The sequence below is a fragment of the Muntiacus reevesi genome, chromosome X (genome assembly GCF_963930625.1).
Source record: "Muntiacus reevesi chromosome X, mMunRee1.1, whole genome shotgun sequence".
Taxonomy (NCBI): domain Eukaryota; kingdom Metazoa; phylum Chordata; class Mammalia; order Artiodactyla; family Cervidae; genus Muntiacus; species Muntiacus reevesi.
Genome location: NC_089271.1, coordinates 67,720,395 through 67,736,845, shown reverse-complemented (window position 1 = coordinate 67,736,845; position 16,451 = coordinate 67,720,395). Strand labels below are relative to the sequence as shown.

Genomic DNA, 16,451 nt, shown 5'->3' with positions numbered 1-16,451 from the left:
ATTCCACCACTTACTAGCTATATGAATTTGAGCATGGTAGTTTTTCAGAGCCTCAGTGTCTAGTTTGTATAATGTGAATAGTAATAATAGTAATAATACCCTGTAGGATTAGAGTGAAAATTAAATGAGATAATGTATTATTAGACAAAAGGCCAGCCAAATAATGTTTATTTAGTGAATAGTAGCTGCTGTGGTTCTTATTAAAAATTATTATAGTAAAACTGCTTCTCCCATCCAAGTACTATCCAGGCAGACCCTGCTTAATTTCCAATATCAGACAAGATCAGGTGCTGTCAGGGTGGTATGTCTGTAGATAGTATAGCTGTTTCTAATCCATGTTGCTTCATAATGAAAAAGTATCTCAGCAAACAAATCCAAGTTAAAATACAAAAATAGGATAAAATGCTAACTACTCTGGCCTTCAGCTAATCTGTTGTTCTGTTCTGGCTAAGGATCTTACGAATGAACTAAAATTTAAGGGTATTTTTGGGTGGATGATGGTGGAAGGGTGATCAAGATATATTCTACCTTTGCATTGGTCTTTCTGTGATATTTTTGCCCATATCTGTTAGCTTTAGCTTATAAACTTTGAAAACGTAATGAACACTTATTTAAATTTGTTGTGTACAGTGTGTAAGATAAAAACCTTTTTGTTTTGCAACTGTGTATCCAATTTAAAAACTTTAACATGGCAATTTGCAGCAAGGTTTGTTTACTCTTGAAACAGTTTTAGAATGACTTTAAGGCTCTAGGTTGCTTCTCTTGAAGACATTTGGAAAAATATGCAGCTCATAAAATACTTGTAAGAGAGCTGTTAGTTTTCTTCCTGACATTGTATGAAAACAAGTGTTCTAGTCATTGTATGAATTATGGTCACCTTATGAATTTTCAAAGTGCAATTGAGAAGAAGAATGGATAGTTTTAGGAAAAAAACTCAACAGTTTTCAGGGTTCAAAGAGAGAAATGAAAGACAGAAAAATTAAGAAATTTTTGTGTATATATTTTTGAAGGGGTGCAGTATCTTTTGAAAAGGTTCCTTTTTTTTTCTTTTGTGAAAGTAAGTCAGTTGTTTTGGACAATAATTGTGTTATGAGAAATATTACAGTTGTGTTCTCCATCTTGTCTGTGTTAAATAAGACCATGAGAAGATAACGTAGTAGAGGCTAGCAACCTTCTCAGGTTTGAGTGCGACGAGAAGAACTAAGCTAACAGTTAAAAAAATAAGCAGATAAAAAAAAAGATAGGCAGATAGAAGAGAAAGAAAAATCTACTAGCACATTATTAGAGAGAAAAAGGAGGTAGCAAAACGATAAAGAGGAGACACCCATGTTGAAGGGAATAGCAGATTGCTATCAGCTCCAACTGTGTGTGTTTACCAACCTCTATAAAAGAACTTAACTTTTAGCTTGCTGGAAAGAAACTAAATATGAATAAGTCTAAAGGGATTTAAAATTCACAAAACCAAATACCTTCCTTAAAATGCCTTTTTCATCTAGTGCTCATCTGAAGCCTTTTAGGTATCATTTATAAGTCCTGGAGTTGGTTTTATGTTTATATCAATATTTTAAATCTTTACCTATGTTATAAGAGAAGATTATGTCTTTTCTAGCAAAGGACTGCCTGTTATTAGATTTTGTTGGAATGCATATAAAGAAAACAAAAGTATTTTGGATACGACCTGCATAAGTGAGCCTTGCAGAATGACGCAAGTAAATGAAAACCTTATCCTGTATGAGTTTAGGGTAATTATCCCAGGTAATTTGCTCACCAGTGGCAATCTGATATATCAGTAAAAAGCAGCAAACATAATGAGAGCATTTATAGAAAAATATTACTAAACAGAAGTGTCAGATTTGCTACTGATTCAGATTGTCCGCAATGAAACTTAGAGTTAAGAAATGTACTTCAGAATTTTCTCCAAAGTTCATATTAATAAATATACAAAATGGAAGTTGAATCTGTAAAGTAGCAAAAAATAGGTCCAATTCTACTTTCTCAACTTCTTTCATATTATCTCAGCATTCCAGCTGCACTCTGTGTAGTAATGTCTCCATTCTGTGCACAAACACAATAGGGCTAGGAATCTTAGAAGCACAGAGATTTATACCAGTTTCCTAAAGTTCTTGGAAGTCAGCCCAGAGAAATAATCCACTAATTAAATGTCTCTAAAATATGCCTTTGGTGAATTACTTTTAATATGATGAGGTTCTCTTCATGTATTTTCTCCCTAATTTCATAATTTAAAATGAACTGGTTCTGAAGTTTTGTGTGTTTTTTTGGTTTGTTTGTTTTTTTACCTTTTAACATTGAGTCATTAGTTTTTATTGCCCTGAATTTGGCAAATGCCTTGTAATTCTTTATTACTTTATTAGCAAACAGCATGGAATTTCCCAACACTTAGATGAAACATATGAAACAGTTAACAGGTTTCACGATGACAACAATGTGATGACAAAGAGTTTCTTGTATGAATGGGAAATGAAGTCTAAACTTTCTTCACAGAAGTTGCCTAAACAAACATATGAAGAGTTTTTGTGCAAACTGCTGAATATGCCTGCTGCTGACGTTATGCCCTCAGAGACGTAAAAATTGGTAGATAAAAAGGAAAATTGGTTGAGGAAAAGGAGAATTCTGTGGATAATTTTGTTCGTGAGTTTATTTTTTGTGATAGTGATTTTTTTTTTTTTTTTTGTGGAAATGTTTTGATTTTCTGTGTCATTATGAGAATCCTTAGAAGCTGCAGGGATTTTAGAAATCCAGAGCAGGAGGCAGCTGAAGGGAATTTTAGAAATCATCAAGAGCAGGTTACCAGCAGTTACTAGCCATTGGACCAACTCCGGTATGCCATCTATGTTTGCAGGGCCTCTGTGCTAAGAATTTTTTTTTAACATTTGTTAGTGGTTGGGAAAATAATTTGGATGCATGAGACAAGTGCTCGGGGCTTGTGAACTGAGATGACCCAGAGGGATGGGATGGGGAGGGAGGTGGGAGGGGGGTTCAGGATGGGGAACACATGTAAATCCATGGCTGATTCATGTCAATGTATGGCAAAAACCACTACAATATTGTAAAGTAATTGGCCTCCAACTAATAAAATAAATGAAATAAAGAATTTTTTGACAGATGACAGTGATTTGAAATTCACATTTCAGTGTTCATGAGTAAAGTTTTATTTGAACACAGCCACACGTTTATTTGTGTATTATCTGTGGCTGTCTTTATGCTACAGTGACAGAGCTGAGTAGTTGTGACACAGGTGGTATACCTGCAAACCCCAAAATATTTGCTCTCTGGCCCTTTAGAGAGAAAAAAATATTTGATAACCCCTATTCTAGAGTCATCAAATTTTATGGTGATGTAGTTCGATGATTTTGTGGTTTAATGAGTGAATACTTAGGTGATGTGAGCTGCCCATGATCCTTGAGCTATGTTGCCATTTATTCATTCATTTAACACATGTTTATTGAATATCTAACATAATGAAGGAAATTCTTTATCCTTCAACTTACAATTGAGGAATACAATTACAAAATGTAAAAAGTCACATTTTCTTTCCTCTTCTTCTTCCATTCTTACCCCTCAAGTCCTCCACCCACCTCTCTACTTCCTTCTCTCCTTTTCTTCATCCACCCCTGCCCCCTGCCACTCCCAGCTAGTTTTGAAGAAATTGGGAAGAAAATCAAGTTCAAATAGCATTTATCTCAGATTTTTAAACTTTTAAAGTCAGATAAATGTAATTTTAAATATGATAGTTTCTCCTTAAAATATATTGAGAGCTTAATTTTAAATGTTTGATGTTTTTTAATGATCAAATGATAACAGTATTCATGCATGACTATTTGATATTGTTAAGCAGTACATGCATCATGGATGGATAGTTGTAAACTTAGTTTTGTTTCCAATTGACAATTTATATATTGCTCTCTAACCTATTATTAGGTATTTCTTCAAGTGTCACAAACACTGAACATAACTTGTATTACGAAAAATAACTATTCTAAAAAGGATACATTTGGGCTTCCCTGGGGACTCATTGGTAAAGAATCCGCCTGTCAATGCAGGAGACGTAGGTATGATCCCTGATTGGGATAGATATCACCTGCTGTGGATCAACTTAGCCTGTGCACCATAACTATTGAACCTGTGCTCTAGAACTCATGAGCCACAACTGCTGAGCCCATATTCTGCAGCTACTGAAGCCTGCTAGAGCCCATGCTCTGCAACAAAAAAAGCCACTGCAATGAGAAGTCTGCACACCACAACTAGAGAGTAACCCCCACTCACTGCAACTAAAGACTGTGCAGCAAATAAATAAAAAAGATACAGTCATATTTAATAATCACTAAAGAATTTTATAATAGGATTATTTTTAAATTTAATTAATTTATTTTTTTCACTGTGGTGGGTCTCCATTGCTGCATTGGCTTTTCTCTAGTTGCAGTGAGCAGGGGATACTCTAGTTGTGGTGCGCAAGCTTCTCATTGAAGTGGCTTTTCTCGTGCAGAGCTTGGCTTGGTCTCTAGGGCGAGTGGGTTTCAGTAGTGGCACGGTGACCTCTAGAGCAGGGGCTCAGTAGTTGTGGCTCCCAGGCTCTAGAGCACAGGCTCAGTAGTTGTGGAGCATGGGCTTAGATGCTCCACGGCTGTGGTATCTTTCCAGATCAGGGATTGAACCTGCATCTCCTGCATTGGCAGGGGAATTCTTTAACACTGAGCCACCAGGGAAACCCAATAGGATTATTTTTTAGTAAAATATAGTTTTTATCTTAAAGGAAAAATGTAATTTGGATAGGTTTGCTTGCTTGAGTCTTGGTCTCATTACGTGGAGGTAGTTCTGTCTGCTAGATTGATGGTTTTAGTGTTGATAATATTTTTGTAAGTAATAATTGAATGTCTACACATAGTAAAATATTGTGCCTATGCAACTGTCTATCAAAGATTAATATTTATATTAATTAGTGGACAAATAGTGCTGATCAGAATGAGAGCATACATTATTATGCTTGGATGCCACAGAATCTTTGACTTCTAGGCTCTGCTAGAATTTCTTCTTTTTTAGGTAAAATAAACATGACTCTCCAGTGTTTTAATCTGTCTGCCTCTTCAAACAGACTGGCAGATTGTTGCTTCCAGTATATTCCATTTGTATAGTATCTGTGTACATTGGTTGTGCCTATTAGTTTCAATAATATATGGTTTATTTCTGTGTGTGTCTTTTGAGGGGTGGGGTTATTAATAAAATCAGGTGCTAGATTTGTTGAAGAAATAAGTATAATCCCAGTTAAGCATTTTAAAATCCAGTTAATAACTGCAGCATTATCATTTTATTCCATAAAAACCACAGAATTTTAGAGTTAAAAGGGACCTTAGAGCATCTAGTTCAACCCTCTAATTTTCTAATTAAATTTTAAAGAATTAATCATCTTGTTTTCTCTTGTTGCCCTCCTTCATTTTTTGACTTTTTAAAAAATTTATTTATTTTTTAATTGAAGGATAATTGCTTTACAGACTTGTGTTGGTTTCTGCCAAACATCAACCTGAATCAGCCATAGGTATACATATGTCCCCTCTCTCGCCTTCTCCATTTTTAAGTAATTTTTTTTTTGCTATAAACTCCTTCCTCCAGCATTTTAATAGTAGAGGTAATCACTAACTTACAAATACATTGTGTTTCAGAAGTGTTTGTAAGTCTGTTGTTTAGAAATCAGAGCATTTTAAATAGCCCTCAAAAGGAGTTAACACATTATGTGACTGTCGTTTTTGCTTTTGCAATGAAAGATGTTTTAAATGATTTTCTCTGGGGATCAGGAAAGAGATGACATTGTAGAGGAGCATGTCAAGGTCTTTCTTTTTATGTGTTATTTCTTAGGTGGGGTAGTGAATACATATTGTATTCATTATTTTCCTACCTTTTTATATGCCTGAAATAGCTCATAATTTTACAATGCTATCTTAGTATGAAGTTCTTTGTGAATATGAATATTTTAAAATTATTTACATTGAATCCTGATGCATAAGGGAAATATGGTTTGATTAGAGAAGAATAAAGAGATAGCTAGAAAATTTGAAGTGATTTTATGGGTACTTTCAGGGGCTTACTTAGATTTTATGGTAAATTTTCTTTATTTTGACTAATGTCACTTTAGAAAGTATGTTTTTGTTGTTAATTTGAGTGTATCACCAACATTTATCTTTTACCTATTGGCAGTATAGAGGCAGTGTTTTGAGAGAGAATAAAGAAGATAGATAGTCATCATGAGATAACGGGGCAAATTTTGAAAGGCAAAGAAGATTAAATTGTATATGCATGTGTAAACATGTGCAATATCTTACTTGATTTATAGTTACTTGAACTAGGGGGTTATGAAAAATAGGAAAATGAGGGAGTAAAGCTTGTTTGAGGTCTTAGCATGGTGAAAAGCTGTAAGGAGAACAATTGACATAAGCACCAGAAAGGCATCATTGACAATAGAAGTCCTGTAGAGATCTGAGGGTACATCACATGTTGTAGGAGCTTGGGCCTGACAAGACAGTACAAATAGCTATTAGTATTTTTGAATTTTTTGTAATTTAGGGAATGCCTATATATTTAGAAGTATGTGCTCAGTTGTCTCCGACTCTGCGACCCCCTGGACTGTAGCCTGCCAGGCTGCTCTGTCTGTGGAATTTTCCAGGCAAGAATACTGGAGTGGGTAGCCATGCCCTCCTCCAGGGGATCTTCCTGACCCAGGGGTTGAACCTTTTCTCTTGCATCTCCTGCATTGGCAGGCAGATTCTTTACCACTGCACCACCTGGGAAGCCCCTGTTTACAAGTATACATAAACAGAAACTTCTCCCACTGGTTACATTCTAGAAAGCAGCTGAGTTAATTTTCTCAATAATTTGGTTAGCTATTTTGTGTGTATATGGAGATTGTTTTCTTGGTTGGTTTAATGTTTGCTCTTTTACAGTGTACAGCATTGACTTTTATATGAAAACATTCATCATTTCTACAACTCATTTGTAGCTTAGGGAAAGCCCACGTATTACCTGCTTTTTGGGAGACTCTTAACCTAATATGCAAATTTTTCTTCACTAATATGATGGTGCATTTTAGAAGGATGTATGCCCATTTTAGAGATGTCTATTTTTTTTCTGCTTTCTTTCAACTCCATTTTTGGAATATTATCAACACAATGATTAGCCCAAGAGTCCATCACCTGGTTATAAACCTTGACAAAACTGATCTTATGACCATTATCTAAATTTAGCATTCAGAATTAAGACTAAAGAAGGAGCGTATAATAAAGTGCAATAAAGGGAGGAGTGTTTGAAAAGAGCAGAGAAACCATTTAAGAAAGAAATGGATTTGAAGACTTCAGAGGCTTTCAGAAACAAAGAGAAACCTAGGGAGAAAGAGGGTAAATGGAAAGTACAATTTGATACTTCTAAGGGGCAATATAATTTATTTTATATCTGGACCACATATTTTTTTGCTGTTTTAGATATGTGTTAGAAGCATCTTTCTCATATTGGCTATGGTTTTAGTTTATGCATGTTCATGAGCAGTAATCCTCATGGACAGAGGAGCTTGGTAGGCTATAGTCCTTGGGGTCGTAAAGAGTTGGACATGACTGAGCGACTAAGCACAGCACAGCACCTGGACTATAAAAGAAATATTTGAATATTAACTGTCCACTCTGAAATTTCTGACCTCTTTTTTTATTCTCTTCTGCAGATCTCAGAGTTACTAAGACATACTACATGGCAGAGACTAGGAAAAGGCAATTCAAGAGAGTTATTAGATGCTACAAGGGTAAGATGAAGCATACATTTCTTCTGCATATAGCTAGGAAAACTGTGTTAGCCCTTTGAGCATTTTCTAATTTATATTACATATTTTCCAAATAGTTTTAGTTTTTTTTTTTTTCTAAATACTGGCAAGATGAATAACAAGATATATTTCTGCTACTGGAAGTGGAGAAAGAAATCTTGATGTTTTTCTACACCTGGAGAGATATATTTGAATCTTTTGAGATCAATGCCAACAAGAGTAATGCTTTTAGAAAACTTTTATAAACGTAATGGCAGCTTGTTGATGCTTAAATTTATCCTGTAATTTGTATGTGATGTATGGAATACTGTACATTTTTTAAGTGAGTAAAGTTTCTTTTTACCTTAGAAGATGTTCACATAGCAGAATATCAAGGGACTCTAAGCTTATTAGAGTCCATAGAGTAGGTAATGCTGAGTTTACCTATTAATGAGGGTTTATTTTCATTGCTAATGTAAGTGAAAGACACCTTTAAAAATTCTCAGTGCTTTAAAAGAAACAAATAAATCTCTTAAGATAGAAAGACAAGAAAATTAGAAGACAGTCTAGCTCCTGAGTAGTAAGTACTTCCTTTATTTTTTCTTTCTGTTTAACAGTTATTTCCCATTAAGGTACAAGGCATTGTTCTAATTTATGCAGAAGCTATAGAAACGAATTAGGTTTTCCATTATTAAAGTTTTAAGGGAGAATGTGCTCCATCTTCTCATTATTTATGACACCACTGTTTATGTATATTTTATACATATATAAAATATTTTGCTTTGTTGATGACCTCATTATCTTGTGAGTTATTTACCAGACCCTTTGATATAACTTATCAGTCTTTTAAAGGGAAAAAAATGTCACAAAATGACATTGTCACAGTAAATATTACTTTTTGATGTTTTTCCTTTAAAAATGCTTTACAATTGTTGATCCAAAAATCAATGACCCATTTATGGCAATTACTTTTTGGGTCTCAACTGATGAGAACAAGAAGGTACTTTTGATTTCTGTAATTCCACTTTCATAGCTTGACCCTGAGCTGATACTCTTAGGATTCAGTATTGATATACAGTTGTGATTGTAAAGAACTATGCCCTTGTTCACTAATTATTATTATGGCTACTGGAGAAGCGTTATTATATCCATGTACTTTATGAAGTATTTTTTTGAGGAAACACTTTCAAATTCGCAAGCCTAAAATTTTAAAAAGCTTAATCTTTACTATCTTTTCAACTATTATATATTTTCCAAAAGATTTAATTTTTGTTTTTTTAAACTGATCAGTAATATAGGGCCTTTTAAAAAATTATAAAAGGCAAGATGTTTGGATATTTTCAAGACTAGTTGAGAAATTTGTAGATAGCTTTGTTTTATAAACTAATTCAACAAGCCCATCTGCAAGACACGGTGGTATGGGCCATAGGAGATACAAGGATTTGAGAGACTGTCCCTAATCTTAAGAAATCTACCATGTAGGAGTAAAAACAAAAGATTTATACAAATTACTGTAACATAAGATAGACTGTGACGTAGTTAAAGATACTTTGTTTCTATATATATATGCAAGTCAGAATAATAAGAATGAGTTATATAAAATCAACTATATTGAATTATAAAACAAGAATGTTATACACATGGAAAGCAAGTGGAATACAGTTAATTAACTGTATTATATATTTGCCAGTAATAAGAGTTAAGGATTACACAGTACTTAGTAGCAAATGACAATAAGAAAGCTGGTATAAATCAAATAGAAGTACATTACAAGTTAAATCTTTTAAGTATTAATTTCGAAAACTATTTAGAGAAAGTAACTTCTGTATGAGTAATTTGTTATATCTCAATATTCTTTGTATAAGTGTATCTGTAAGCTTATTATGAAGGTATTTTACTTAGCTATGCTAGGCTCAAAGCTATGCCTCTGAATTTGTTGGGGCGACATTCATCAGATTAGACTGCCTAAGTCAAATTTTTAAAGATCTGAGATTCTTTAATAGCTAATAGATGGCTTGGTATTATCTTCAACTAGGCTCTCCAGGCATGGCCACTGATAGAAAAGAGGACATGTTGGCATGGTCATGCAGGAGGAGGACTCCACACAGACCCGAAAGAAGGGGTAAGAGACAATAACAAGTACCTGAAAATTCTTATAGCTGATTGGAAGATAGCTATAATTATATATATGTATATATATATAGTTATTATATTCCAGAATATTTTGATTGACTCATGTAACTGCAATTTTTCTAATACAAAACCATATGGTTATGTAGATGAGTTTTTCTCAGACTTAAGACAAAAAATGTCATGATTGACTAAAAAACTAAAAAGTTAGTTACCGACCTAAACATTATTTTAAGTAGTATTTGTTGAGGTTATGTGTTATTATCATCTATCCTTATGAGATAAATTACATATTACATTTAGCTCTTACAAGTAGTGTGTGTGTGTGTGTGTGAATGATAATATTTTCCCTTCTATATTCTTGGTTTAGAAAGATTCTAGAGTGTCCCCTAGCTTCATGGTAAATACTCCATTTACCAGATCCATTTATTTAATTATCCATATTCTTTATCATTATACAGACGAGATTAAGCATTATATAGACAAGATTAAACATTATACAGACAAGATTAAACAGTAGGGTCACTGAAATCAAAAGATTGAAATTGCATTACACTTTTTTCTGAGTGAGTGGAACTGTCATTGGAATACTGTTATACAATTCTCCATCTGGCCCTCTTTCTCTAAGTTTGCCTTTATTTTCTTCCTCTAACTTCACCCAACCAGTATATACATGGTATCTCTAAGTAGAAATGATATTTTCAGGGTTAGTGGCAAGTGAACAAATTTTATGTAAAAGCGCTCTCTAAATTTCAGAGAGGTAAATAAATTTACTATTTTATTGGTGGGAGGTGATTGATAAGAAAACCTTTCCAGTGCTTTTCTCCCTGTTTCTTTAATCTCCCATGTAACTTCTCTCATAGAATTTAAAATACATCACATTCATGTTTCTGTCCCATTTTTGCATATTAACATTTGTCCTGGTTGTCTTTAGAAACAGTGCATTATAAAATAGAATTTTAAAAAATAATATAAATACTGACATTTATTGTATATTATTGATATATGGATATGGCATGACACCATGTTGTTTGCATCAGTCTGTCAGCTTTCAGGATTGTCAGCAAGGCCCCTTAAGGATAGTTTATAAGTAGTGCTCTAAACATACCAAAAATATGTTGAATAATGCAGGAAAAGCAGTCATGTCTCTTAGACTCAAGCAATGTAGACTAAGATAGATTCTTTATTCTCCAATAAAATAAAAGCAAAGCAAAACTCATTGTAAATCTTTATATTTGGTCTCTTTTTCCTTTGTTCCCTGCCATCTTTGTGTTACTTTAGCCTCATTAGCTATAAGTAATCATAGAACAATAAAGCATGAAGGCACACCAGAAAAGAGGCAGTGTTATTGTTGTTGATCAGTCACTAGGTTGTGTCTGATTCTTTGCAACCCCATAGACTGCAGCTCGCCAGGCTCCTCTGTCCTTCACTATCTCCCAGAGCTTGTTCAGACTCATTTCGGAAGAGGTGGTATGGAGTTTTACTTAAGAGCTTGAGCTGTGGCGACTGACTGCCTAGGTTTGAATCTTGGCTCCATCACTTGCTACTGGAAAGACTTTGAGCAAGTTACTTAATCTCTGTATGTATCAGTTTCTTCATCTTTAAAATGGGGATGATAAACACAGCAAAGGGAATTTGAATGATTCACCCCATTCAAAGCTTGAATAGTGCCTGTCACAGGAAATGTTCAGTAAATATTATCTGCTGTTACTACTATGTGAGATTATTATAAGTCCTATACTCTACTATGATCCATTCATTTTAGATGTATGTATTATTGAATACCTGCCTTGTACAAAACTATGTTAAGTAACTGGAAATACAGTAATGAACAAGACGTAGTCCCTGCTGTTGAGAAACTTAACAGTTTAGTTTTTAATTTATTATTTATTTATTTTTGACTGTGCTGGGTCTTCATTGTGGCGCATGGGCTCTTCGTTGCTTCTTGCTGGCTTTCTCTGGTTCCAGTGAGTGGTGGCTACTTTCTAGTTGTGGTGCATAGGCTTCTCATTGCAATGGCTTCTCTTGTTGTGGAGCATGGGCTGTAGGGTGTGTGGGCTTCAGTAGTTGCTGCACACGGGCTCAGTTAAGCCAGAGCATGTGGAGCCAGGGATTGAACCTGTATCTCCTGCATTGGCAGATGGATTCTTAACCACTGGACCACCAGGGAAGTCCCCAGAAACTTAACAGTTTAGATGGCAGAATATCTACAATACCATATTGAAATTTTATCACTCTACAAACTATAGATTTTAACTTATAACCAACCGAAATTCTTGTCGCTTTACTTTCTGTGCATTTGTACTTGTATGTTCCAAACTTTTAATAAGCATTAATAATTCTGCTCAGAAGGCATTTAAATCATTCCTTTACCCATTGTGGCTATAGTAAAGGGGTTGTGAAAAAAAGAGTGGCAGTTTCACTATTTGGAAGTTCCTCTTTTTAAAATAGATGAATTAAAGAATTGCTTGTTTTATAATAGAATCTTCAAATTTTTGAAGGATTTTGGGACTTTGTCTCTGCATTTAAACTTTTTTATGTCCCGCTTTTAACAAAGCATCTTTTAGTATATTTAGATAAACTTATTAGTATATTTAGATAATTAGTATATTTAGATAGTATTTAGATAATATTAGTATATTTAGATAATCCTATACTGATGTAGGGGCTTCCCTCATAGCTCAGTCGGTAAAGAATCTGCCTGCAGTGCAGGAGACCTGGGTTCAATTGCTGGGTCGGGAAGATTCCCTGGAGAAGGAAATGGCAATCCACTCCAGTATTCTTGCCTGGAAAATCCCATGGACAGAGGAGCCTGGTGAGGTACAGTCCATGGGGTCGCAAGAGTTGGACACGACTTAGCAACTAAACCACCATACTAATTTAGATACCTAAATTAGTATATTTTGATAGATACTAGATATTAGTATATTTAGATAAAGAAGCATCTATTAGTATATTTATTTTTATAATCTTGTACATGCATGCTCAGTCATGTACTACTCTTTGTGACCCTGTGGACCATAACCTGCCAGGCTCCTCTGTCCATGGGATTCTCCAGGCAAGAATACTGGAGTGGGTTGCCATTTCCTATGCCAGGAAGATAATGCTGTACTAATAAATACATCCCCAAGAAAAAGAAATGCAAAAAAGGAAAATGACTGTCTGAGGAGGCCTTACAAATAGCTGTGAAAAGAAGAGAAGCAAAAAGCAAAGGAGAAAAGGAAAGATATACCCATCTGAATGCAGAGTTCCAAAGAATAGCAAGGAGAGATAAGAAAGCCTTCCTCAGTGATCAGTGCAAAGAAATAGAGGAAAACAACAGAATGGGAAAGACTAGAAGTCTCTTCAAGAAAACTAGAGATACCAAGGGAACATTTCATGCAAAGATGGGCTCAATAAAGGACAGAAATGGTATGGACCTAACAAAAGCAGAAGATATTAAGAAGAGGTGGCAAGAATACACAGAACGGTACAAAAAAGATCTTCATGACCCAGATAATCACGATGGTGTGATCACTCACCTAGAGCCAGACAACGTGGAATGTGAAGTCAAGTGGACCTTAGGAAGCATCACTACAAACAAAGCTAGTGGAAGTGATGGAATTCCAGTTGAGCTATTTCAAATCCTAAAAGATAATGCTGCGAAAGTGCTGCACTCAATATATCAGCAAATTTGGAAAACTCAGCAGTGGCCACAGGACTGGAAAACATCAGTTTTCATTCCAATCCCAAAGAAAGGCAATGCCAGAGAATACTCAAACTACCACACAATTGCACTCATCTCACATGCTAGTAAAGTAATGCTCAAAATTCTCCAAGCCAGACTTCAGCAATATGTGAACTGTGAACTTGCAGATGTTCAAGCTGTATTTAGAAAAGGCAGAGGAACCAGAGATCAAATTGCCAACATCTGCTGGATCATCGAAAAAGGAAGAGAGTTCCAGAAAAACATCTATTTCTGCTTTATTGACTTATGCCAAAGCCTTTGACTGTGTAGATCACAGTAAACTATGGAAAATTCTGAAAGAGATGGGATTACCAGACGACCTGACCTGCCTCTTAAGAAACCTGTATGCCGGTCAGGAACGAACAGTTAGAACTAGACGTGGAACAACAGACTGGTTCCAATTAGGTAAAGGAGTACATCAAGGCTGTACATTGTCACCCTGCTTATTTAACTTACATGCAGAGTACATCATGAGAAAGTGTGGGCTGGATGAAGCACAAGCTGGAATCAAGATTGCCAGGAGAAATATCAATAATCTCAGATATGCAGATGACACCACCCTTATGGCAGAAAGTGAAGAAGAACTAAAGAGCTTCTTGATGAAGGTAAAAGAGGAGAGTGAAAATGTTGGCTTAAAACTCAACATTCAGAAAACTAAGATCATGGCATCCGGCCACTTCATGGCAAATAGATGGGGAAACAGCGGAAACACTGGCTGACTTTATTTTTCTGGGCTCCAAAATCACTGCAGATGGTGATTGCAGTCATGAAATTAAAAGACGCTTACTCCTTGCAAGGAAAGTTATGACCAACCTAGATTGCATTTTAAAAAGCAGAGAAATTACTTTGCCAACAAAGGTCATCTATTCAAGGCTATGGTTTTTCCAGTGGTCATGTATTGATGTGACAGTTGGACTATAAAAGAAGCTGAGCGTCAAAGAATTGATGCTTTTGAGCTGTGGTGTTGGAAAACTCTTTATTGTTCCTTGGACTGCAAGGAGATCCAACCAGTTTATCCTAAAGGAGATCAGTCCTGGGTGTTCATTGGAAGGACTGATGTTGAAGCTGAAACTCCAATACTTTGGCCACCTAATGCGAAGAGCTGACTCATTTGAAAAGACCCTGATGCCGGAAAAGACTGAGGGCAAGAGGAGAAGGGGACAACAGAGGATGAGGTGGTTGGATGGCATCACCAACTCAATGGACATGAGTCTGGCTGGATTCTGGGAATTGGTGATGGACAGGGAGGCCTGGCATGCTGCGGTTCATGGGGTCACAAAGGTCGGACACAACTGATCAACTAAACTGAATTGAACTGAATAAATACATGAATAATGCAGAACTTAATATAAGGACTACTTCCCAGATTTTCCTTGACATTTTATCCCCAATAATGTGGGAAAAGTGTTCCAGTTACTTTGTAAATTTTTCCATTAGATATCTTCCCAGCTTTTTCTTATCTTTTGACCTAGCTTTTTATCAAGCTACTGTTATCCCTAACAGTGAAAGCATTAGCTCATTTTTAAGTGTAAAGATATCGTCATTGATTGAATGCTGTCAGAAGCTAGTAGTATTAAAAGAGAGATGAGCATTTACTAGAGCAGTCAGAGTCTTTGATATAAATATTGGTATAATCAAGTGAAGTAGCAACTTAGGATATTAAAAAATTGAAGATTGGGGAGAGAATGGAATAGTAAGCCCTCAAACTTGTTAAAATGAATTGGCACACAGACTAATGTACAGGAATACCTGGATGACATGGAGAGGCTGTTTTTCAGCTCTGATAACATCCATCATCAAGCAGCCTTGTGATCTTTATTTGATTTCTCAAATTGACCTCCTTTTGGGATAGAGTTTTCACTTACTGGCCATTGTGAATATAATTCAACTTCATAGTTTTTTTTTTTTTAATTATAACTATTAAATTGACTTGGGTACAACTCCATCTCATAGAATAAGCCATTTTTTTCCTAGGGCCTTTTCACTTTACAGCTTGCCAAGTTCTTCATTGCAGCTTCAGACCAACAGAGCCTAGAAAACAAACCTTGAGGTATAGAGAAAGTTACAGTAATTGCAAAGCTTTTCCTGACAATTAATATATCTTTCCCCCTCTACCTGTAAATTCATTATACTTATATCTCCAATAATGTGGGAAAAGTTTTCCACATACTTTCTAGATTTTTCTGTTAAATATCTACTCAAGTTTCTTATCTTTTGCCTGGCTTTTATCAAACTACTGTTATCCCTGAGATTATTGAAGTAGTGGTTAAAATTATTCCTTTAATTGCAGTTAGTTATCTTTAGCTTGGATTGAAAAGACAGTTCTTTGGACAGTTTGCTTCTCCTCAAAATTGTGGGCATTTCCAAATTCTCTGCTTAATTAGTTTCTGGAAGAAAACCTTCAGCCTATGACCCACATTTATACAAAACAAGTAGCATCCAAAAATTTTTGGTATATTTTTCTTCCTTTCCATAAGTTTTACCCTAACTTGTTTCCTTCTAAACAAATTCCCTTGATTATGTAAGAACATTTCTTGTTATTGAAATTTAAGAATGTCTCTAAAACTAGAATTCATATATAAATTCATCAACTAAAGAAAAAGTGATTCTGTTGTCTTTATCAACAGATCATTTTCTCTTTTCTTACTCTTTCATTTTCCTATCAGAGACCAGATTGCTCCACTCCCTTTAAACAAATGGACTTTTGGTAGAAAAAAAAATGCTCTTGCTTCAGTGCTGGGCAGCCTTTTCTGGTGAGACATAAGAAGTTACTGACTTGAGAAGCAAAATGTATTCAATTTA

At 35.1% G+C, this 16,451-nt stretch overlaps 1 protein-coding gene across 1 annotated transcript in view; it reads left to right on the top strand.

The window, feature by feature from the left end:
- The window catches only part of ABCB7 (ATP binding cassette subfamily B member 7), a 143,167-nt gene that overhangs the window by 76,787 nt on the left and 49,929 nt on the right, over positions 1–16,451 (top strand). Inside the window, exons 2-3 of the mRNA XM_065915787.1 lie at positions 7,718–7,795; positions 9,828–9,914. Of these exons, the coding sequence (XP_065771859.1) occupies positions 7,718–7,795; positions 9,828–9,914 (165 nt within the window). The remainder of the gene's footprint in view (positions 1–7,717; positions 7,796–9,827; positions 9,915–16,451) is intronic.